Source organism: Oncorhynchus tshawytscha, linkage group LG05 (assembly GCF_018296145.1).
Source record: "Oncorhynchus tshawytscha isolate Ot180627B linkage group LG05, Otsh_v2.0, whole genome shotgun sequence".
NCBI classification, from domain to species: domain Eukaryota; kingdom Metazoa; phylum Chordata; class Actinopteri; order Salmoniformes; family Salmonidae; genus Oncorhynchus; species Oncorhynchus tshawytscha.
In genome coordinates this window covers 65,500,052-65,526,145 of record NC_056433.1, presented here as the reverse complement: position 1 = coordinate 65,526,145, position 26,094 = coordinate 65,500,052, and the positions used below count along the sequence as shown (strand labels likewise).

The 26,094-nt window shown below is 42.1% G+C and overlaps 1 protein-coding gene across 3 annotated transcripts in view; it reads right to left on the bottom strand.

Moving 5' to 3' along the window:
* Window positions 1-542: 542 nt before the first annotated feature.
* LOC112251136 (mast/stem cell growth factor receptor Kit-like) overlaps window positions 543-26,094 on the bottom strand; it is a 43,784-nt gene continuing 18,232 nt past the window's right edge. For 2 of the 3 annotated variants that reach the window (XM_024421901.2, XM_024421902.2), the window contains exons 7-21: window positions 24,750-24,865; window positions 24,339-24,453; window positions 22,378-22,562; window positions 17,684-17,790; window positions 17,303-17,429; window positions 16,652-16,756; window positions 13,638-13,748; window positions 12,010-12,157; window positions 11,512-11,609; window positions 11,200-11,330; window positions 10,494-10,616; window positions 9,615-9,726; window positions 9,365-9,464; window positions 8,958-9,063; window positions 543-3,084 (exon numbers count right to left, since the gene is read on the bottom strand). In XM_024421901.2, the coding sequence (XP_024277669.1) occupies window positions 2,881-3,084; window positions 8,958-9,063; window positions 9,365-9,464; window positions 9,615-9,726; window positions 10,494-10,616; window positions 11,200-11,330; window positions 11,512-11,609; window positions 12,010-12,157; window positions 13,638-13,748; window positions 16,652-16,756; window positions 17,303-17,429; window positions 17,684-17,790; window positions 22,378-22,562; window positions 24,339-24,453; window positions 24,750-24,865 (1,888 nt within the window). In that variant the 3' untranslated portion in view covers window positions 543-2,880. The remainder of the gene's footprint in view (window positions 3,085-8,957; window positions 9,064-9,364; window positions 9,465-9,614; window positions 9,727-10,493; window positions 10,617-11,199; window positions 11,331-11,511; window positions 11,610-12,009; window positions 12,158-13,637; window positions 13,749-16,651; window positions 16,757-17,302; window positions 17,430-17,683; window positions 17,791-22,377; window positions 22,563-24,338; window positions 24,454-24,749; window positions 24,866-26,094) is intronic. The other variant, XM_024421903.2, reaches the window with a different exon arrangement.

Sequence of the window (26,094 nt, the reverse complement as noted above, 5' to 3'; positions counted from 1 at the left end):
GAAAAGATTCTTCTCCCTCTCTCAGCTGCTCTTTGCTGTAAGCGACCACTCTGTCTCACAAACGTATTCAACCAACCATTCTGCTTCAATGGTGGGATTTCCTGTCCCTCTTATCAGATACTGTAGATGCTAGAACAATGGGCTCAGCCCACACAGTGACACGCACAAGGGCCCTCCGTCTGTCTTTCCACCGGCCTGGCCTGCTGGACAAGCCACTGTCCTGGCAGCCTTCCCCTTCAGCCAGATGTCCCAAGCTGGACCCAAGCCAAAGACCCTGACAATTCTGGAGCAGGACACATGATTTTATAAACAGATACGGTCAGTGACTGTAGACTAGTATGACTGTACACTACCATGGAGAGGAGACTGACAGTGACCTGAGGCATCACCTGCTCCGATGGCTGACAATATGTCCATCAAATCTATGTCCATCTAAATAAAATGACTCCACTATATTATCAAACTGAATCACAAACTGCACACATGAAAATAATAACATGAAAAAGTCACATATTACTAATACAAATCATGATTAACAAAACTATTTAAGGGTTTCTTTTATTTATATTACAGTAACACAAGAGATAGCAACACATTGCAAATGTGCACAACAAACAACTTTGTCTCTTGTAAAATAAATACACAACAAATATACAAATGTCCTAAAAGTTTGAAAACAAGCATCATATTATATCAACTTTTCCAGCGTAACGTTGTTAGGGATAATCAGACAATATTTTGGTTGTGCTCTCTTTAACAGTGTGATGAATGACACAGATAAACATGTAAATACTATGTTATTAGTGCGTAATTACCTATTTTGAGGTCTCCAATTCCATGTGACAGAAGGGGGATGGGGAATGAGCATTGCATTGATGTGAGTCATTGCCCTACAGCTCTACTCGTCCCTTGCTTGTAATTAGCCAAATTAGAACAATATTTGCTATTGCGTTCCTGTTTGGGGCTGAAAACAAACTAGATTTTCAAGCCAAAGCTGTACAAAAGCATTTGAAAATAAAGAACAAATGTTTTGACTTGCTTGTAGACCATGCGATGGTTAGCCAAGGGGAAAATGTCACTACACAATGAATCGACAGCAATATCCAAACAAAGACATCTACAGTTGTCACAAGAAAACAGAAAAACAAGCAGCTTACCTCCAAAGAAGATGTACAGTATATATTTAATGGATGTATCGGTGTATCTATTTGTGGTAGGAAATGTTTTATATGACAGAATATCAGAGGTGTGCATTAAATATACCATATCAATAGAAAATAAAACATTAAGACAGCATCCACATTACATTGTATTCACACACATATTTACAAAGAGCCAGCTTTGGGAAGGAGACAGGGTTGAAAAGCGAGTTGGGTAAATGTCATACATTTCATACTGTGGCACCTACACAGACACACGGACGCACACACTTTCCGTCTGTGCATTTCCAGGTGCTCTTCACAACAATATCTCAGTGTGGGAAGAGGGAAGTCCTAGTGATGGGAGTCTGAAGTGATACAGAGCTCTGGCTGAGAGATGGTGGAAATGACACTTCCGTCAGAGGAAGCAGCTGGACATAAAGAGCGGAGGGAAGGTTGAGAAATCAGCTACTGATGGATGGGATGGGAGCACTGAGGGTACTGCTCACAGGACTGTAGGGAGCTATAAGACATGTCACAACCTTGTTTGATTAGACAGCTCTAACATCTAACACCAAATTGGCTATTCATCTGAGCAGAATTCCTCCCATTGGCTTTTTCTCAGAACAGTTATTGGTTTGTTCCGCAAGCTTCACATTGGCATTTGAAACAAGCATCATTGTCTTTTTGTCTCAAAACAGAAAGCCTTCTTTAACAATCTTTAAGAGTAGAAAGCATCCACTGGCTAATCACCTTTTCCCTTACACAGTATGCTCATCCTAACCACGCACTGTTTCAACCTTACCCATCTTTGGTGACAGTTTTTATACTAAAGAAACCCCATAGTGATATGGCAGTACCTGTCTGATGACAAATGTAAACAAGGGTCACATACTGTAAAAAACAGAAGAGGTGCCGACACAAGCAACATATTTACATATTTACAAGGATTCTCCAGCAAGCAACCTTTGCTGAATCTAAGCTAATGCTACCTCTCACACCATACGCTTATTACTAGCCATACACAAGGTCAATATATACACGTATAAACAGTCATAGTACCATGCTTATCGGTTCATTAGATTGAGACGTTTTGAGACTCAACCTCCTGAATATAATTTCAGCCATTGGCCCTAGAAATGTCTCTCCTTCACATAATCACCAAAACTGAACTTGTGGAATAATACTAAAATTAAAAAAAAAAGGTCAACTGAAAGCTTCATTACATGATGCCTACATCTGGAAAGATGTTACATTTCAAGTACTTTCACCTCCAACAATAGTTGTATTTTAACCATTAGAAATGCTATATTAATTAGTTTAAGAAAAAATATATATATTTAAAACAACATAGTAATTCAGTTTAATACATTGACAACGGAAATGTGAAAAACAAAAACATTGTATGAAACATATAAGATACAGTAACAGCAACATTGAGGAAAGTCCTCTGAAAATAGCACTACTATGGAGCTATAAACTATAGTGTCCATTTCAAACAGCACATCAAAATGTATATGCAGTAATGATCTAGGAATGGTAACCCCTAAGGCGGCCAGGAGCAGAGGTTTCGAGAGGATACTTCTTTAAAACCTCGGTCTGAAGGGGGAGGCTAACAGCTAGGCATAAGGTTGGGGGGGGTTAATAGCTAGACACAATGTATGATTGGAATAGGGTGTGGTGGGGTGTTCGGGATGGCACTGAACAGGCACTTTATGGGGCAGCCATCGTGGGTGGGGCCTTACACCTGGTGGACCCTGAGACCAGTGGCCATCTCCCCCAGAAAGATGTCATCGCTGGCGCTGGCCAATAGGGGCTGAGTGGAGGTGTTGCTGTTGCCCACAGAGTTGAGGCAAAGGATGTTGGCATTCTGCGTCCCCTGGTCCACGCTGGTAACCTGTTGCCCTATGGTAACCGGAAACCTGGAGCTGAAGTTCAGATAGATCTACACAGAGAGAGGGAGAAACAGAGAGAGGTCATACTGGAGGGGTGTTTTCATTGCAGTTCTGCTTACTGAGTGAGAAATATGTAGCGTGGTTAAATAAAGAAGGTGACTGTGTAGCATTCTGGTCTGAAGGTTTGAAGGGGAAGGCGTGAGAAGAGAAGGCCTGCTCTGTGTTAGCTAAATCGCTGGCATGTTTCAGAAGTGAGAGGTGAGCTGAGTTCATGAAGAGAGGTCATCATGACACAATGAAAGGAGGTGATTATGTCACAAGTGATCAATCCTATTCATCACGTTCTAACTGTCATGAGATGTTCAGTGGCTACTGTATGTGTTTGTGTGCGTGCGTGGGGTGCATGCATGTGTGTGTGACGTGTGTGATGCGTGTGTTAATTGAGGGTTGACACATTTCTGTGTGTTAACTGCTAGTCTGACTAGTCTGGTGGTAGCCTAAACATGTGGCCCTGGGTAGTTGGGGTGGGGAAACCCACAGGCATGTTCTTTGTACTCTGTTTGGACTGTGTGGACTGTAAACCCACAGGCATGTTTTACTTAAATACTTGTAGTAAGTTGAATTCCCTGATCCACCTCTACGCAGATGTCACCATTCTGTATATTTCTGGCCCTTCCTTGGACACTGTGCTATCTAACCTCCAAACGAGCTTCAATGCCATACAACACTCCTTCCATGTCTTCCAACTGCTCTTAAAACGCTAGTAGAACCAAATGCATGCTTTTCAACCGTTCGCTGCCTGCACCCGCACGCCCGACTAGCATCACCACCCTGGATGGTGGACATCTATAAGTACCTAGGTGTCTGGCTAGACTGTAAACTCACCTTCCCGACTCATATCAAACATCTCCAATCTAAAATCAAATCTAGAGTCGGCTTTCTATTTCGCAACAAAGCCTCCTTCACTCACGCCGCCTAACTTACCCTAGTAAAACTGACTATCCTACCGATCCTCGACTTCGGCGATGTCATCTACAAAATAGCTTCCAATACTCTACTCAGCAAACTGGATGCAGTTTATCACAGTGCCATCCGTTTTGTTACTAAAGCACCATATACCACCCACCACTGCGACCTGTATGCTCTAGTCGGCTGGCCTCCGCTACATATTCGTCGCCAGACCCACTGGCTCCAGGTCATCTACAAGTCCATGCTAGGTAAAGCTCCGCCTTATCTCAGTTCACTGGTCACGATGGCAACACCCACCCGTAGCACTCGCTCCAGCAGGTGTATCTCACTGATCATCCCTAAAGCCAACACCTGATTTGGCCGCCTTTCCTTCCAGTTCTCTGCTGCCTGTGACTGGAACGAATTGCAAAACAAAATCACTGAAGTTGGAGACTTATCTCCCTCACCAACTTTAAACATCTGCTATCTGAGCAGCTAACCGATCACTGCAGATGTACCTAGTCCATCGGTAAATAGCCCACCCAATTTACCTACCTCATCCCCATACTGTTTTTATTTATTTACTTTTCTGCTCTTTTGCACACCAGTATCGTTACCTGCACATGACCATCTGACCATTTATCACTCCAGTGTTAATCTGCTAAATTGTAATTATTCGCCTACCTCCTCATGCCTTTTGCACACAATGTATATAGACTTTTTTTTCCTACTGTGTTATTGACTGTTTATTGTTTACTCCATGTGTAACTCTGTGTTGTCTGTTCACACTGCTATGCTTTACATTGGCCAGGTCGCAGTTGTAAATGAGAACTTGTTCTCAACTAGCCTACCTGGTTAAATAAAGATGAAATATATATATTTTTTAAAGCAAGGCCTCAAAATAAGGCCTTGTGAAATATGCAATGTATTATCATAAACGGTTGAATTATAATGATACTATTAGCCAAGGAACTTACTCGGTGAAGGCCACAGGACTGAAAATGAATGAATTCAACAACCATGGGTCTCTGTCACTAACAAATACAGTCATGTGAGGTAATTCTACAATTCACTCAAAAAGATAAGGCACACAAGGAAATTATATTGGAGGTGTGGTTTAGTGGGGCCATTCCTCAAAATTTAAAGCCGATACAACTCAACCCCTACACAATCACAGTGATTCCATCAGTTTGAGTAATGACTACAAAAACACTAAGTACAGTTGAAGTCGGAAGTTTACATGCACTTAGGTTGGAGTCATTAAAACTCGTTTTTCAACAACTCCACAAATGTCTTGATAACAAACTATAGTTTTGGACATATACTTTGTGCATGACACAAGTCATTAATCCAACAATTGTTTACAGACAGATTATTTCACTTATAATTCACCGTATCACACTAAATTGACTGTGCCTTTAAACAGCTTGGAAAATTCCAGAAAATGATGTCATGGCTTTAGAGGCTTCTGATAGGTTAATTGACATAATTTGAGTCAATTGTAGGTGTACCTGTGGATGTGTTTCAAGGCCTACCTTCAAACTCAGTGCCCCTTTGATTGACATCATGGAAAAATCAAAAGAAATTAGCCAAGACTTCAGAAAACAAATTGTAGACCTCCACAAGTCTGGTCCATCCTTGGGAGCAATTTCCAAACGCCTGAAGGTACCACATACATCTGTACAAACAATAGTACGCAAGTATAAACACCATGGGACCTCGCAGCCGTAATACCGCTCAGGAAGGAGACGCGTTCTGTCTCCTAGAGATGAAAGTACTTGTGTGAAAAGTGCAAATCAATCCCAGAACATCAACAGCAAAGGACCTTGTGAAGATGCTGGAGGAAACAGGTACAAAATGATCTATATGAGTCCTATATCGACATAATCTGAAAGGCCGCTCAGCAAGGAAGAAGCCACTGCTCAAAAACCACCATAAAAAAGCCAGCCTACAGTTTGCAACTGCACATGGGGACAAAGATTGTACTTTTTGGAGAAATGTCCTCCTGGTCTGATGAAACAAATATAGAACTGTTTGGCTATAATGACCATCGTTATGTTTGAAGGAAAAAGGTGGAGGCTTGCAAGACGAAGAACACCATCCCAACAGTGAAGCACGGGGGTGGCAGCATCAAGTTGTGGGGGTGCTTTGCTGCAGGAGGGACTGGTGCACTTCACAAAATAGATGGCATCATGAGGATGGAAAATTATGTGGATATATTGAAGCAACACCTCAAGACATCAGTCAGGAAGTTCAAGCTTGGTCGCAAATGGGTCTTCCAAATGGACAATGACCCCAAGCATACTTCCAAAGTTGTTGCTAAATGGCTTAATGATAACAAAGTGTTGGAGTGGCCATCACAAGGTACTGACCTCAATCCTATAGAAAGTTTGTGGTCAGAGCTGAAACGTTTGACCCAAGTTAAACAATTTTAAGGCAATGCTCCAAATATTAATTGAGTGTATGTAAACGTCTGACCCACTGAGAATGTGATGAAGGAAATAAATTAAAGCTGAGGTAAATCATTCTCTCTACTATTCTTCTGACATTCCACATTCTTAAAATAAAGTACTGATCCTAACTGACCTAAAACAGGGATTTTTTACTAGGAATAAATGTCAGGAATTGGGAAAAACCGAGTTTAAATGTACTTGGCTAAGGTGCATGTAAACTTCAACATTAAGTGCAACAGGTTTCATCAAAAGTTTTGAGTAATGACAACACAGTGGTTTACAGTGTGGCCCTGTGGTAATTCATTAACTCAGTCAAAACAACTAGATCAGTCCTAACAGTCTGTGACACATGCTGGAATGCCTTAACAGATGACTGGTCAGCAGTGTTCAGCGGGTGGGACTCTTTGATTGTTAGGTGGTACTTTAAAAGCACTTCTGTCAGGTTTCAAATGTCAGAGGACTCACATTCTTTAACCACTGAGTGGCCTTACAAAAGGCTAGGGCAGTAGGCTAACGCCACTGGCAACAGACATCAACTCGGTTCCACGTAATATCATTGTATTATATTCGTATTTATTAGGGATCCCCATTAGCTACTGCCTAGGCAGCAGCTACTCTTCCTGGAGTCAAAATACATTAACGCACTTACATTACATATCAATCAAATATAAAGCAGTACATCATATAAAATTAATACACTACTACAATACATAATTGAAATTATGTGGAAACGATTCAACCAGTGTGTGCCCAGTGGGACGTTACTAAAACATGAAGGCAGGTAATATTTTATTGAATTTGTATAGTATAGTACAGTGGCTTGCGAAGGTATTCACCCCCATGGCATTTTTCCTATTCTGTTGCCTTACAACTTGGAATTAAAATAGATTTGTGGAAGGTTGGTATCATTTGATTTACACAACATGCCTACCACTTTGAAGATGCTAAATATGTTTTATTGTGAAACAAGAAATAAAGACAAAAAAACAGAAAACTTGAGCAAGTCAATACTTTAGAGCCACCTTTTGCAGCAATTACAGCTGCAATTCTCTTGGGGTATGTCTCTCTAAGCTTGGCACATCTAGCCACTGGGAGTTTTGCCCATTCTTCAAGGCAAAACTGCTCCAGCTCCTTCAAGTTTTAATGGTTCTTTAAGTCATACCACAGATTTTCTTGGATTGAGGTCTGGGCTTTGACTAGGCCATTCCAAGACATTTAAATGTTACCCCTTAAATTACTCAAGTGTTGCTTTAGCAGTATAAATAGGGTCATTGTCTTGCTGGAAGTTGATCCTCCGTCCCAGTCTCAAATCTCTGGAAGACTGAAACAGGTTTTCCTCAAGAATTTCCCTGTATTTAGCGCAATCCATCATTCCTTCAATTCTTAGTTTCCCAGTCCCTGCCGATGAAAAACATCCCGACAACATGATGCTGCCACCACCATGCTTCACTGTGGGGATGGTGTTCTCAGGGTGATGAGAGGTGTTAGGTTTGCGCCAGACATAGCATTTTCCTTGATGGCCAAAAAGCAATATTATAGTCTCATCTGACCAGAGTACTTTCTTCCGTATGTTTGGGGAGTCTCCCACATGCCTTTGTCGAACACCAAACATGGTTGCTTATTTTTTTTCTTGCCACTCTTCCTTAAAGCCCAGCTCTGTAGAGTGTATGGCTTAAAGTGGTCCTATGGACAGATACTCCAATCTCTGCTGTGGAGCTTTGCAGCTCCTTCAGGGTTATCTTTGGTCTCTTTGATTCCTCTCTGATTAATGCTCTCCTTGCCTGGTCCATGAGTTTTGGTGGGCGGTGCTCTCTTGGCAGGTTTGTTGTGGTGCCATATTCTTTCCATTTTTTTAATAACGGATTTAAATGGTGCTCCGTGGGATGTTCAAAGTTTCAGATATGTTTTTATAACCAACCCTGATCTGTACTTCTCCACAACTTTGTCCCTGACCTGTTTGGAGAGCTCCTTCATAGTACCACTTGCTTGGTGGTACCCCTTGCTTTGTGGTGTTGCAGTCTCTGGGGCCTTTCAGAACAGGCGTATATTAAAACATGTGACACTTAAATAAAGTCCACCTGTGTGCAATCTAACTAATGTAACTTCGGAAGGTAGTTGGTTGTGCCAGATCTTATTTAGGGGGCTTCCTACCAAAGGGGGTGACATATGCACGCACCACTTTTCAGTTTACATTTTTTTACATTTTTTGAAACACGTTATTTTTTTCATTTCATTTCACCAATTTGGACTATTTTGTGTATGTCCATTGCATGAAATACAAATAAAGATCTATTTAAATTACAGGTTGTAATGCAACAAAATAGGAAAAAGCCAAGAGGGGTGAATTTGCAAGGCACTGTTTGCTACTATTAAATACAGCACAATCTCAAGGTGGAACCTTTTGGCACTTAAAAAAATGTAAAGAATATGGATTTTACTGCTGGTAAACTCTTGTGAATACCTTAAATCCATAGTCTGTCAACATGTGTAAACAAGCAGGTTAGAAGAGATCTGTGACCTACGTGTTTTGTGGTGTCTGACAGCTGTTGTTCAATCCTCTCCACCACCTTGCTGAAGGAGTGTCTCTTAAAGGGGTTCGAGTCCCAGCACGACCTCATTATCTCATACCTGAAACCACAACACACATTTTTAGCACAGGCATGGCACCAAGCACATACACCTGTTACCTATCTTGTCTCTCCCCCCTCTATTACAAAGTGACACTTTACATGCTTTTCTCTAAGTATATTCTTCTGAAAATGGAGCTAACGTCTAATAACAAACTAAATAATAATTTAGCTTTCATGGTGAAGTTTATGGTGAAATTCATTAAATATGCAATCTGCTTAAATCCCACATATTCACACTCCTGTATAGTACACCCACGCACACACAGTCTTTCTCAAGATACTTAGACACACGCACTCACATTTCACTTGGTGCAAACTCTGGTGCATCCATTCTATATCCTTCCTTAATCATTTTGTAGAACTTTGAGTCCACAAGCATCCCAGGATATGGACTGCTTCCTGTAGGCCATGAAGAAAATAAGATAATGAAAACACACACATGGACAGGTACTCGCACACACAGACACACACACACACACACACACACACACACACAGACACGCACACACACAGACACACACACGGACACACACACACACACACACGTACCGAGTGAGAAGATTTCCCAGAGCAAGATGCCATAGGACCATACGTCACTCTCAAATGTGTACACACATTCAAAGATGCTCTCTGGAGACATCCACTTGACTGGGAGGCGGGCCTGCATGGAACACAAACCATCACAGCCAGTCTAATATGTCAGATGCACTTCATGTATTCATAAAATGCATCAAAGCAAATCTCTTGACATCTTTGAAGTAATCCATCATCTCTATCACTTCAGCTGTCTACAGCAGTGAAGAGTGTACAATTAGAGAGAGCAAATAATGAATGCAGATGCTTTTGATTAATCTTGAATTTTGGATGAGAAATGTTCAAAATTGCTTGTTCTTGTATGAGAGGAGAGGTACTGTATTTCCTTAGTTTCAAGAGTAGGTTAAAACTCCCCTAAGGTGCTTAATGTTGTGCTTAATTGAAAGAATTCAGTGACATTTAAAGGAATTCATAATCACATACCTGTCAGAGTGCGCATTACAATGTCAGATCCATCAGATACACACTGAGTGTAAAAAAACTTTAGGAACACCTTCCTAATATCTAAAGCATTCCACAGGGATGCTGGCACTGAATTCATCTGGTCAGTCTATGTCAGGGAAAGAGCAGGTGTTCCTAATGTTTTGTACACTCAGTGTACATACATACATGCATACATACATACATACTGTACTTCACATGCCATGGAATTGGAACATACAGTACTAGCCCATGATGCCCCCAGGCTCATGGCTGACACTGGTTTTGAGAGGCTTTATATCAATGCTGTGCCTGTGCTGGACTATTCCATTGATGGTTTTCACTGCAAAATATCTATGCTGTGTCTATAAATCACATTGAACTCAACAGTAGTAAGCGATGGGCCAGACTTACATTGCCTTTGACTACATAGTTGGAGTCTGTGGTGATGTCACGGGCCAGGCCGAAGTCACAGATCTTTGCCACTCGCCCCTGAGTCAGCAGAATGTTCCGGGCAGCCAGGTCTCTGTGGATGCACTGAACACACACACACACACACAAATAATAAAACATTATGTAATGTAATAAGATAACATAAGGTAACATAAGATAACATAAAAGTTTTAAACACTACTAATACATGGTGACAGTAAATGTTCTTCCCCGAATTTGTTCCACACACACTGATTGATACAGGGCCTGGCTGTAATCTGGTGTCCGCTTGCCACAATGGGTTATACATTTTTCAGCAGAATGTTCAAAATGCATTCTGGACCTGTTGACCAGCTATGGAAATGTGATCCTAGCATTGTTTGGAAATTAAGAAGATGGAACTAATGTGTGTGTGTGTGTACGGCTTAGCGTGTGTCTAAATTTAATCTGATACATAGAACAAACAATACCAGTGGAAATAGTGCTTTTCAAAGTCTACGTGAATGTACAGTACTTACAGAATGAAAATATTTAGAGAATGGTTGGACATTATCTACCATCATGGATTTAACTTGCTGGATTTAATTGCAGAGTGAAAATAGACCTGTTGTTCTGAATAGCTAGTGGTGGGGGCTTTCAGGAGCTATATTAGGAGAGGAGAGCTTCTATGAGGAAATTAAGGGCTTACATTTTTAGAAGCCAGGAAGTCCATGCCTTTGGCCACTTGATAGGAGAAGCTGAGCAGATCCTCAGTGTCCAGAGAGAGACTGTCCTCATGGAGCATCTCACTCACAACATCAGGCTCACTACTGGAACCACCTGAGAGAAACATAGTGATAGAGCAAGATAATTCGAGAGGTGCGTAGAGGGAGCAACATTGTGTATTAAGGAAGCTTAACTATGGATAGAGGGAGATACTGCACATTGCAGGCTGTATAAATTAGCTTTCTCAAGTGATATATGTGATAATTATCAATTCAAATAAAAGTGGGTGTCTTGCCTGGTTTGCGCATCGAGATTCTCTTCTCTGAGGAGAAGCCATTGGGCAGGACACCAGCGACAGAAGGCCTCATATCCATGTAGCCATTCCTGCTGTCTCTGCAAGGAGGAAATAAGCAGTCTGGTGTCAGTTCAGTCGCCATCAAATACTACACATAACTACAATACACTAGGTAAGAAATACTCCCCAACATAAACATTTATGAATCTCCAGAGACATTTATATTTACTGTAAGTATTTTTCTCAATAACAACAAAGAGTAGTCGGTTTAGTGTAGACGTGTCCTGCCTTATAGACCATGAAAGTACTGTTTGCTTAGTTAAATTGGGGAATTTTTCAATGGGTGGGAGAACAACGGCAGTGATATTTACTTTTGTGAGCAGGTGAGATGACACAAGCAACAGTACATATATACAGTATAAACTGTGCAGTGAAAATTACAGTATATACCACCCAACTACCACCCTCTCCTTGTAAACATAATGAGTCCACACTGACCCATCTGTAGCGGTCTCCCTCTGCAGCATGACATTCCTGTAGTAGCAGTCCTCCCCTAACGTGTCACAAAAGAACGTCTCCCTCTTCCTCCTCAGAAAGTTGAGGAGGTCACCGAAGCAGCAATACTCTGTGATCACCAGGGTTGGGCCTGAAGACAAGGAGACAAATAGCCATGGTCAGTCACATGAATGTCATCCACCAAGAAACAACACACTAAAGACAAACAAGACAAACAAAACACCTTGAAATATAGACACAGCAAAACAAGTATAGCAAGTTTCAGGAGCACCACTCCTACAAGTTGCAAGAGCACCACTCCTATATCATAAACATTAATACAACGAATAGTAAACAATACTTACGCCCAACAAGCAATGTTCCCTCAAATTGTTTGGGAGCTCTGAGCAGATTTCTGGTCTGCTGAGCGCAAACTTGAAGGTTGTGGAAATTCTGTGCAACTTCCAGCACGCGTTTACATTGAACACTGAGGCTGTACCTGCTTTAAGTTAGTTTTAACTGTGGCCAAGTAGGCTACTGTGGCTATTTGATCCTAATGTTGGCGTACCAGGCCTTCCAGTGGCCTACCATAGAAAGCTATGGAGAAAATGCATCCCATAATATTTTAACATGAAAATAGCTGTTCTATCATTCAGCCTTCAGTAGCACCCAATGTGTGGTGTTCAATGTAGGCCTACATTCCATGAGAAAAAAACAAAACACGCAAGGCTTGAAATCAACCTTTTTATCCACTTGTCCTTCAGACAAGGAGGTGACTGAAAATGTAGTTCGTTGTTTGATGCAAGAAACCACTTTACAAAATAAAATGTATTATTATTCCCATACCATTATTAGAGAGAATCAGACAAATTATGCTCCCGTCTGCCTATTGGCTACTTAGATTATTCAAGCCTGTCTCAAAATACAAAACTACCCCTTTAAAACAAAAACAGCTCTTTACCTCTTAATATTTTCTAAGATGTCTAGAAATGTACATGTTTTGTAGGAAGCAATCACTCCCCTATTGTTGACTACAAATGATCTATAACTGGGCTAAAAACTCACTAACTAGCAAAGGATATGAACAAAATGTGCACGTAGCTACATCCAGCTCTTCGCATGATCTCAAAACAAGTGCATCTACTCACTAAGACAGATGTAAACCCAGTCCAGTTCAAAGTAAATGACACAGATCCATATTTGGCAATGGTCTATTTGCATATAGGCCTACTGCAGCTATGATTGGTAATGATGAAACGGTCTGTGTAGAGTATTGGCTGAGTATGGGCTGAGTCATGTGCAAAAGAATCATACTCCGATGCATTGTGCCGACAACAAATTATTTTGCATAGTTCGTTTTGTTTCGGTATGTTGCATTGAAAGTGGCTAATATTGAGTGGATTCAACACAATTGCTACAGTAAAGAGAAATGTTGATAGTGTTAACAGGGAAAACTCTAGAAAGTCTGATATTTCGCCAACAAGTCATACAATCCTTGGTGATAAAAGGGAGGATTGTTCCGATTATTACTGTATCTCAAAAACCTCTGCCAACTGTAGTTCCCAGATTGATAGTAGAATAGATTAGAATGAGAATAAGCCCTACAGTCCTCTAGACATGCTGCTCCTTACCTCCAACAGTACAGGCTCCCAGCAGGTTGACAATGTTCATGTGGTTTCCCAGGTAACTGAGAACTTTCAGCTCTGACATCAGAGCCTCCTTCTCAGTGGCATGGGCACTGGCTGTGGAAACACCACCAGAACATGATCATTTAAAAGTGCTTCAAAGTCATCATCAAAGAAAACATCACAGAAAGTATGGCCTCTGGCTGGTTTATTGTAACAAGCATACATAAACTACATGACCAAAAGAATGTGGACACCTGCTCGTTGAACATCTCATTCCAAAATCATGGACATTAATATGGAGTTGGTCCCCCCTTTGCTGAATAACAGCCTTGACTCTTCTGGGAAGGCATTCCACTAGATGTTGGGACAATGCAACGGGGGCTTGCTTCCATTCAGCCACAAGAGCATTACATGAGGTTGGGTACGGATGTTGGGCGATGAGACCAGGCTCTCAGTCAGTGTTCCAATTCATCCCAAAGGTGTTCGATGGGGTTGAGGTCAGGGCTCTTTGCAGGCCAGTTGAGTTCTTCCACACCGATCTCAATAAACCTTTTCTGTATGGACCTTGCTTTGTGCACGGGGGCATTGTCATGCTGAAACAGGAAAGGGCCTTCCTCAAACTGTTGCCACAAAGTTGAAAGCACAGAATCGTCTGAAATGTCATTGTATGTTGTAGCGTTAAGATTTCCCTTTACCGGAACTAAGGAGCCTAGCCCGAACCATGAAAAATAGTCATCTTCCACCACACTTTACAGTTGGCACTATACATTCAGCAGGTAGCGTTCTACGTGAATCTGCCAAACACAGATTCGTTTGTCGGACTGCCAGATGGTGAAGCATGATTCATCACTCCAGAGAACGAGTTTCCACTGCTCCAGAGTCCAATCGCGGCGAGCTCAACACCACCATCCGATGTTTGGCATTGTGCATGTTGACCTTAGGCTTGTGTGCGTCTGCTCGGGCCAAGGAAACCCATTTCATGAAGCTCCCAACGAACAGTTTTTGTGCTGACGTTGCTTCCAACTTACTTGTTGGAAAGGTGGAAAGTAATGATCATGCCATGTTGAAAGTCACAAGTCACTGAGCTCTTCAGTAAGGTCATTCTACTGCCACTGTATGGAGATTGTATGGCTGTGTGCTCGATTTTATACACTTGTCTGAACCGTATCTGGCTGAAATAGCTGAATCTACTAATTTGAAGGGGTGTCCACATACTTTTATATATACGGTGGATTCAGAAATTATTCAGACCCCTTGACTTTTCCACATTTTGCTATGTTACAGCCTTATTCTAAACATTATTTAAACTTTTTTTTTTCCATCATCAATTTACACACAATAGCCAAAAATGACAATGAACATTTAGGCTAATTGATTAAAAAGAAAAACTTACATATCACATTTGCATAAGTATTCAGACCCTTTACTCAGTACTTTGTTGAAGGACCTTTGGCAGTGATTACAGCCTTGAGTCTTCTTAAGTATGACGTTTCAAGCTTGGCACACCTGTATTTGGGGAGTTTATCCCATTCTTCTCTGCAGATCCTCTCAAGCTCTGTCAGGTTGGATGGGGAGCGTCACTGCACAGCTATTTTCAGGTCTCTCCAGAGATGTTCAATCTGGTTCAAGTCTGGGCTCTGGTTGGACCACTCAAGGACATTCAGAGACTTGTCCCAAAGCCACTCCGGTGTTGTCTTGGCTGTGTGCTTAGGGTCGTTGTCCTGTTGGAAGGTGAACCTTCGCCCCAATCTGAGTTGCTGAGTGCTCTGGAGCAGGTTTTTATCAAGGATCTCTCTGTACTTTGCTCTGTTCATCTTTCCCTCGATGCTGAATAGTCTCCTGGTCCCTGCCGCTGAAAAACATCCCAAAAGCATGATGTTGCCACCACCATGTTTCACCGTACAGATGGTGCAAGGTTCCCTCCAGACGTGATGCTTGGCATTCAGGCAAATGAGTTCAAAATTGTTAAAATCAGACCAGAGAATCTTGTTCCTCATGGTCCGAAAGTCAGTTGGTGCCTTTTGGCAAACTCCAAGTGGGCTGTCATGTAACTTTTACTGAGGAGTGGCTTCATCTGGCCACTCTATCATAAAGACCTGATTGGTAGAGTGCTGCAGAGATGGTTGACCTTCCGGAAGGTTCTCTCATCTTCACAGAGGAACTCTGGAGGTCTGTCAGAGTGACCATCGGGTTCTTGGTCATCTCCCTGACCAAGGCCCTTCTCACCTGATTGCTCAGTTTGGCCGGGCGGCCAGCTCTCGGAAGAGTCTTGGTGGTTCATAACTTCTTCCACTTAAGAATGATAGAGGCCAATGTGTTCTTAGGGACCTTCAATGCTGCAGACCCTTCCCCAGGTCTGTGCCTCGGAGCTCTATGGACAATTCCTTCGACTTCAAGGCTTGGTTTCTTCTCTGACATGCACTGTCAATTGTGGGACCTTATATAGACAGGTGTGTGGCTTTCCAAATCATGTTCAATCAATTGGATTTACCACAGATGGACTCCAATTAAGTTGTATAAACAGCACAAGGATGATTAATGGAAACAGGATGCACCTGAGCAAAGGGTCTGAATACTTATGTAAATAAGTTATTTCAATTTTTATTTAAGAAATTTGCAAACATTTATTTAAAAAAAACGTTTTTGCTTTGTCATTATGGGGTATTGTGTATAGATTGATGAGGGGAAAAAACAATTTAATACATTTTAGAATAAGGCTGTAACGTAACAAAATGTGGAAAAGGTCACGGGGTTTGAATACTTTCCGAATGCACTGTATAGTGTACATCAATGCAAACACACACACAAACATACACACACGGTCAATAGCTAGTCAAATACATTTAGTTAAATATCCGGGTGTTTAGCACCCATAGTTAGGGGCAGGGGTTCTCTCTGACAGTGTGACCTGACCAGGTCTGATCAATCAGACACCTTAAAATACACACATCTATCACCAAAATGTGTCTCTTCTCATTGCTATATCAGCATTTTCACCATAATTTGCGATGTCTTACGTTTGAGCATTTTGACCGCCACTGTCATCACTGTATCAGCTTTGGACATTCCATAAGCAGTAGCCTCCACTACCTTCCCGAAGGCTCCGGAGCCCAGAGTTTTCCCTGCATGGAAACACAGACAGACAGACCGATGTTACTCCATCCTGTTCCTCTCCCACATCCTGTCTCCTCCACCTGTTACCAGGACATGCAGGATCCTGTTTGGCGTGGTTCGGATGAGAAAAAAAAAATGTCATCAGAGCGTTTGCTTAGAAGGAGGGGTTGGTGTTCTTTATTAAAGAAAGCAGCTACATTAAATACATCATGCAGTTAGTGTATGCTCAGGGCTATTGTAAAAGTGTGACCAACTGGTGAGCAAATAGAATGTAAATCCATCATTTTGAGACAGGCCCTGGGGATAAGGTATGATGTCACAACAAAGACACATTGCCTGGCTCCAAATAGCAAAACAAAATACACTTCATTTCAACACCTGCTGCTATCAATTGAAACACATAAAATAGACCTAGATAATATTAAAACAAATGGTATATCATACAGGTCTGGATTAGAGATGATACATACAGTAGTGTAAGATGTCTGGGGCATCCTCCCTGCTTGGTGATTACCAGTGCTTTTTCTGAGTGTGATGATAGCAAAGGAACTCACCGAAACGCAGTTTGTCCCGGGGGAACTCCCACTCGTGATCGTATGGGAGCTGGGTAGGGTCAATATACACGTAGTTGTTTCCGTGGATACCTTCAATGACTTTCCACTGGATCTGGTATTTGGGTTTCTGTGAGGCCAGCAGAGAGTTATATTTGGATAAGTACAGAGGACACCATTAAACTCACATTAATCGTGGTACTTCAGCATAGAGTTTATTGACCTCTGAGTTAATGCAAATGTATTTTTAAAGGTGAGCTACTGTAACTTATATCTTTGCCTATGACTTACTGTGTGTAATTTTCAAAAGTTTATACAGGTGTGTAACCATTTGTAGAAGTTTGGGTAGTTACCTGAGTAGAGGTAGTGAGTTTGGGTAGTTACCTGCAGGTACTTGTAGAAGAGCACTATGAGGATGAGGATGAGGAGGGCGGAGGCTGACACTATGCCAATCAGCAGAGGTGTGAAGAGCTCATGGGGAACTGTTCTCTCTGCAGGGACACACCAGAGAGAGACATACAGTATTAGTGTAACGTTAGATATATAACAGATAGATAGATACAGTGGGGCAAAAAAGTATTTAGTCAGCCACCAATTGTGCAAATTCTCCCACTTAAAAAAATGAGAGGTACACTTCAACTATGACAGACAAAATGAGAAAAGAAATCCAGAAAATCACATTGTAGGATTTTTAATGAATTTATTTGCAAATTCTGGTGGAAAATAAGTATTTGGTCAATAACAAAAGTTTCTCAATACTTTGTTATATACCCTTTGTTGGCAATGACAGAGCTCAAACGTTTTCTGTTAAGTCTTCACAAGGTTTTCACACACTGTTGCTGGTATTTTGGCCCATTCCTCCACGCAGATCTCCTCTAGAGCAGTGATGTTTTGGGGCTGTTGCTGGGCAACACAGACTTTCAACTCCCTCCAAAGATTTTCTATGGGGTTGAGATCTGGAGACTGGCTAGGCCACTCCAGGACCTTGAAATGCTTCTTACGAAGCCACTCCTTCGTTGCCCGGGCGGTGTGTTTGGGATCATTGTCATGCTGAAAGACCCAGCCACGTTTCATCTTCTCAATGCCCTTGCTGATGGAAGGAGGTTTTCACTCAAAATCTCACGATACATGGCCCCATTCATTCTTTCCTTTACACGGCTCAGTCGTCCTGGTCCCTTTGCAGAAAAACAGCCCCAAAGCATGATGTTTCCACCCCCATGCTTCACAGTAGGTATGGTGTTCTTTGGATGCAACTCAGCATTCTTTGTCCTCCAAACACGACGAGTTGAGTTTTTACCAAAAAGTTCTATTTTGGTTTCATCTGACCACATGACATTCTTCCAATCTTCGTCTGGATCATCAAAATGCTCTCTAGCAAACTTCAGACGGGCCTGGACATGTACTGGCTTAAGCAGGGGGACACGTCTGGCACTGCAGGATTTGAGTCCCTGGCGGCGTAGTGTGTTACTGATGGTAGGCTTTGTTACTTTGGTCCCAGCTCTCTGCAGGTCATTCACTAGGTCCCCCCGTGTGGTTCTGGGATTTTTGCTCACCGTTCTTGTGATCATTTTGACCCCACGGAGTGAGATCTTGCGTGGAGCCCCAGATTGAGGGAGATTATCAGTGGTCTTGTATGTCTTCCATTTCCTAATAATTGTCCCACAGTTGATTTCTTCAAACCAAGCTGCTTACCTATTGCAGATTCAGTCTTCCCAGCCTGGTGCATGTCTACAATTTTGTTTCTGGTGTCCTTTGACAGCTCTTTGGTCTTGGCCATAGTGGAGTTTGGAGTGTGACTGTTTGAGGTTGTGGACAGGTGTCTTTTATACTGATAACAAGTTAAAACAGGTGCCATTAATACAGGTAACGAGTGGAGGACAGAGGAGCCTTTTAAAGAAGAAGTTACAGGTCTGTGAGAGCCAGAAATCTTGCTTGTTTGTAGGTGACCAAATAATTATTTTCCACCATAATTTGCAAATAAATACATTAAAAATCCTACAATGTGATTTTCTAGTCTGTCATAGTTGAAGTGTACCTATGATGAAAATTACAGGCCTCTCTCATCTTTTTAAGTGGGAGAACTTGCACAATTGGTGGCTGACTAAATACTTTTTTGCCCCGCTGTATATAACAGACTTAGATAAAAGAGAAAGATATCAGTGAGGAACACTGAGACAGAAATCAGTTTTAATGTTAGGCAACATATTAGCCTTTAGCACTGTGCAGTATCATATGTGCTACATTGTTGTCTTTCAGTGATCACTCAAAGGTGATCATATTACTTGAATCAAACTGTGTTTTCTGTATTTTGTATACTATTTATTACCCAATTCCTTAATTCCCATTCTAGTTGTGCAGCATGCAGTAATGCTGTGCAGCATGATGAGGTGGTGCTGCTGCTGTTGTTGTTATGTATATCTGTATAATGAGTCTTCTGTTCCTTTGTGTAGCGGTTTGTGATGTGTTATTGTTTTGCTAGCTCTGTACACTGGGGTGTAATAAGCTCTTTAGCCATAAGAGGCTTTCTCTCCATTTCAAATCATCTGAGAATGCAGAGTATGCAGGAACTAATCCTCTGTAAACCTGTTAGTGGCTTTGAAAGCTCTCCCTCCATCCCTATTTTATTCCCCTACAACTCCCTGGGTCCATGGAGGGCTGCGTCCAAAATTCCCACAGCATCTAAACACTCGGCCATGACTCCCACTGTGCACCAGACTTCCCTGCACGTCTCCACGCGTCTGTCCTGCTCTGCAGAGAGAAGCGCTAAAGCCTGGGCACATGCTCCTCCAGGTCTGTCCTGCTCTGCACAGAGGAGCGCTAAAGCCTGGGCACATGCTCCTCCAGGTCTGTCCTGCTCTGCAGAGAGGAGCGCTAAAGCCTGGGCACATGCTCCTCCAGGTCTGTCCTGCTCTGCAGAGAGGAGCGCTAAAGCCTGGGCACATGCTCCTCCAGGTCTGTCCTGCTCTGCACAGAAGAGCGCTAAAGACTGGGCACATGCTCCTCCAGGTCTGTCCTGCTCTGCAGAGAGGAGCGCTAAGGCCTGGGCACATGCTCCTCCAGGTCTGTCCTGCTCTGCAGAGAGGAGCGCTAAAGCCTGGGCACATGCTCCTCCAGGTCTGTCCTGCTCTGCACAGAGGAGCGCTAAAGCCTGGGCACATGCTCCTCCAGGTCTGTCATGCTCTGCAGAGAGGAGCCTGCCTGGCTTTTTATTTATTTAACCTGTATTTAACTAGGCAAGTCAGTTAAGGAAAAAATATTATTTACAATGACGGCTTACCCCGGCCAAACCTGGACAACAGTGGGCCAATTGTGCGTCGCCGTATGGGACTCCCAATCACAGCCGGATGTGATACCGGCTGGACTTGAACCATGGACTGTAGAGACGCCTCTTGCACTGAGATGCAGTGCCTTAGACCTCTGCACCACTCAGGAGCACAGCTACACACACACCTCGTCCATAATGCCCACCCACATGCCCACTGTGTCCAGGCAGCTACCCCTCCTCCTCTACACCATACCAATCTTATCTTCATACCCACGCCAAGACAACTCTCACTCTTGCTTCATCTGCCGTCATACTCCACTAGCGCATCCCACAGTATATAAACAGGATGTTCTAGATAGCTGGATTTGTGGTCCAAAAGTACTCTATACCCTACCACTGATGACCATTTATGCCAGGAAGTGATGATACATTATCACAAATCACCCACGTTTGTGGTATGTCGCTCTGCCTATGTTTACATAAGAGACTCCAGGCCTATATGAGTGTTTAATCTTGAATCTCTATCAATGGGTAAGATCTATGTCAAAATCCAAGTCATTTGTAAACATTTAGATGAACCAAATTGAGAAATGGTTTGGGTGAGTGTTGATGATGTGTATAACTTAAACGACCTTGATCCACATAAAGAGAAACAGCTGTAACTCTGCACCTCAGGTTAGACATAATGGGAGAAGGAATGAGCTGTCTAACTGAAATGTTCTTGGTGACCTGTACAAATTACAGATGGAAAGTAATGTAGTTCATGTAATGTAGTACTGCATTAACAACATTCATTTATGAATATTTCATATTAAGTATTGTCTATAAAATATATATAATGAGAGAGGCCTGAATGGGATAGACAGTCTCTAGGGGAACAACCAAACAGACACCTTCCAGTCACTGTGTCCTCTCTAGGTTTGTTGACACTGTACTTAATTATAATCCCAAGGTAGGGATATCCTAGGGATTAACACCAAACACATCAATTAAAAACACATGGACAGGCTAGCTGACACCAGGACCACATAAACACCCCCAAGCCCCCCGCCAATAACTCCTGACTCTTGTGTATACTGCTTGTGTATTTGTATTTATTATGGATCCACATTAGCAGCTGCCAAAGCAGCAGCTACTATTTCTGGGATCCAGAAAAATTAAGGCAGTTTATACAATTTTATCAACATTACATTCACAGATTTCACAACACACTGTGTGTGTGTGTGTGTGTGTGTGTGTGTGTGTGTGTGTGTGTGTGTGTGTGTGTGTGTGTGTGAGTGAGTAGGGGGTTACTTTAGTACTCTAGGAACCTTATGGCAGGTTTATGTAGAGTAGATCACCTGAGTCCTCTTTAGGCACACAAATAGTCCATTGTTCACATTCACAAAACACAGCTATCGGCTAGTAAGGAAGACGTCGGTTTATGAATGTATATCTGGGCCAATATGAAAAATACTGAATGCTAATAAGTTCCTGGGAATGGGTCCAGAGAGATAAGTTGTCTGAGCCGGTAGATTCCGGAGAGTGAGGTGTCTGTGTTTTTCTCATAGAGTCTGCAAAGTGCTCTGCTCAAGGTGAGACAAGGCAAGGCTATGCAAAATTCACCTCTTAAAAACAACACATTTTTACCGGTTGTGCGTACATGTGTTTTGAAAGTGTTTATCCAGGAATAATTGCTGACACACAGTCACGCACACACATAGCAGGATGATGAGCTTCAAGCCTACCACAGAGTTACAGACAACACCTTTCCAGTAACTGTATGTGTGTGTATGTGTATGCGTGTGTGTGTATGTGTGTCACCACAACTCACCACTGATAGAGAACAGTGTGAAGTCCTGCTCTCCCTCCACGGTGGCCACACACTCCAGCGTGTGGAATCTTCCTGTGGTAATGTTCAGCCTGCTCTCTACCTCCGTCTTCCCAAAGGAAGGACTCAACAACGTCACTGTGACAATGTCCTGCTCCTCCTGAGTGGCGTTCATCTGGTGGGAGCACCTGAGGGGGACAACGGGACAAACTGTCTACCAAACTAGTGTGACTGAATTTGGATGTTGTTTTCAGTAGCTTTGAGTCCATTGTTTCATGTGGCACTAAACACAGCAGTTGTTATTGTAAAACGGATGAATGTACTGTTATGTACTGAGTATACAAACGGGAGACTAAGGGTTCACATTAGATCATGGACATTTAAAAGTGAGGAAATTTTGATTGAGATGCAGGTAATTTAGAGTCAACCATCCCCTCTTTCCCCAATTATGTTCACCATAAGTGCCCTTCAAAACAACAGCCAGGTACAGAGAGTCTTTGGACAGCACTGGGGCATGACGCATATGAACATACATTGGTCTTAAATCAATGTTCCCAGATAAAAACATCACTGTCCCAGGCTAAATCAATCCATCCCCAACCATGCCAGTCTTCCAGCGCAAACTAAAGGAACCCATACGATCCTCCACATCAGCTAAAACAACATCACCTCAGAGGTACACAAAGTCCACAGAGTGAAAACATGTGTTATCCAATATCATCAAGTTACATTATGATGACAGCTATAATGTTGAAAGGGAAAAGGCTGGGGATTAGTCTGTTGTTTGAAGTAGAGCACAATGATTGGAAGAAGTAGAGAGTGCCCCAAGCAAGGCTCCACATTTCACAGCACCGTACCAAGAACAGCAGCTGTTTTCCACATACTGACAGGCCAAGTCACACTTAAAGAACATCTCAGAGCTTCTTCAGTGTACGTGTGTACAGTATGTGTGTGCGGTATGTGTATGTTAATAGTCTAATAAATAACATGAGCTGGAGCACATTCAGAGAACATTATTTAGTGTGGAGCTGCTGACTAACGGCAAATAAACTGCAAGCCATCAAAATATAAATAAAAAGAGCCGCACACTATAAAAATGTATAAACTCACAGTTTACTGGGTATAAATTACTGGGAGTTTATATATAGAGAGTGTGAGACTATTTATTTGTGTACCAATAAAGTTGGATGTGTGGGCCAATAAAGGCTGATTATAAATATTGAGGCATTCTAAAGACATTTCATACCATCACCTAGTACCTTAAGTATACAAAAAAATCAAAATACACATGGCAAGGGTAACTATAAGCATGTTTGTTTGAGTTGGACAGCTCTAAGTTGAATTGATCCTAATTGAAAGTGATTGGATAATGATTAGCCAATCGCCTCTGACTCATTGCCAGTGTTTCCTGGGATTGGTGTTGCCATCATCATTATAAATAACTTCTGAGAACATACTGTCCAATCCCCAAATCATAACGTTCCTCTCATTCCAAGCCAACAAACCAATCACAAATCACCTCTCCAAACCTTGATCAGTTCAGTCCAGCAACAAATAACCTGTCCAATTCCACTTCTGCTTATTCTCTGGGAAGGTCAAGACAAATAGACCATTTTGAAACCCTCTCACTAAGGTCTTCTCAAATCAAATCAAATTTTAATGGTTGCATTCACATATTTAACAGATATTATTGTGTAACAAAATTGTTGTGTTCCTAGCTCCAACAGTGCAGTATTATCTAACAATACACACAAATCTACAAAGTAAAATAATGGAATTAAGATATATAGAAATATTATGAAGAGCAACGTCGGAGGAAGTAGATAACGGGCTTCATAGCCAAAATCCTGAAATATCCCTTTAAGTCATTACAGTTGAATTTCTAAATTCCCTCGATCTATCAACACAGACCAATCACAGCATATCATTGGGAGTATGTGTGTGTGTTACCCCAGTGATCTCACCTCATATAAGGCTGTTCACAGTAGTACCAGGTGATCTGTGGGGCAGGGTATCCCTCAGCTACACATCGCACCTGTCCATCAACTGGGCCATCATGAGATACAATCTCTGGTTTACCTGAGCACAAACATGTTAGTGTTGATGCCAGGTGGGTATATATAGCATATAAATCAACCGTGATGCTCTGGATTACTGCAGTTTTGATGGTTGGGGGAGGGGGGCGAAAGAGGTGTTGGACTTTAACACATACACCAAATGGTCTGTGAAAATCTGGTCATAAATGCCATATAATGTTAATGATCAATTGCATCATATTGACAGTATGCAGAAGTGAAGTCTCAGACTGCACATTTCCCAATATAATGTATGTGTGGCTCCAGGGCACCTTAAGATAATATAATGTCATGACTTACTGATAACGTAGACGGTAAATGACTGATTGATTGTTGCATCACCATTGGAGGCATAAAAGGTGTAGACCCCACTCTCTGACATTTTCAAACGCACCAGCCTGAGCTCACTGTTGTACCTGGTGATTAAATCAACCACAGAAATTTAAAAAACAACTGGTGTTATTGCAGCTGATTTATTTAAGTAAACCACCTCATGATTAACACAGTACCAGGCTTGGTTCAGCAACTGCCCAATGACTCTTTACCACCAGAAAGCCGGTTATTTCCCCACAGTTTAACTGCACAGTATTACAGCACACACAAAAAGCCCAGAAGCACTAATGAATTTTTACTGAATTTCTCAGGCAGCTCTGGAGTGTGGTAAAGCAGGGCCAGGGAAAGGCTGGCTGTTGCATAAAAGTGTAATCATCTCTCAATTACCCAGGGCCAGTTAGGAACCAAAGGTGTTACATTTCAGTGAGAGGGTGTAATGAACATATTCATCATGTGGTAGGCCCAGGGCAAGGAGAGTGTGTTGTTTTGTATTTGTGTGTGGACGTGTTTAACTATACTTTTTTGTTGTTGTGTGTGTGTTTATCTATACTTGTTGGGACCCGAAGTCACCACTATGATAGTAAACTAACGAACATTTGATCAACTGGGGACATTTTGTTGGTCCCTACAATGTCGAATGCTATTTCTAGGGGGTTTAGTGCTAAGGTTAGAATTAGTGTTAGAATTAGGTTAGGTGCTAGGGTTAGGTTTAGGGTATAGGTTAGGGAAAATAGGATTTTGAATGGGACTGAATTGTATGTGCCCACAAGGTTAGCTGTGCAAGACTCTCTCTCTTTCTCTGTGTGTGTGTGTGTGTCAGGGTTTCCATTAGCCAGTAATTGCCGGATTTTGGCAGATTTTCTTAATTTTTATTCCGTCCAATTCTCCGGGGTTGCCCTGCGGCTGAGGAGGGAAAGAAAGCGAGAGATGAACCTTGGCCTAGCCTAATGTTGATTGCGAAGATGGAGGCCTTTTTCATTGAGTAAAACAAAAGTTAGAGAGTACGCCTATAGTGAAAAGTCTTCAAGGCAAGGCTCCAGACTGACTATTTAGTTGCATTTTGTGACCCTTTGACTAGGTTGTGCAAGTAAAAAAAATGGATTGGTTGCGTCGGTGCGGGCTGCACATGAATTCAGCTCACTAAAGGAGGTTAAAAACATGATTAGGTCAAACAGTAAAGTTCATTATCCTCATGATTCCTGTCATGAAAGTGTGTGCCTGCCTGCCTGCCCCTGTATCTGTTTCGCTGGGGCCTGTTTCTGTGTCCAGCGAGCCATTCTATCTCTCTCTCCTTTCCTGGGGGGAAAAAAAT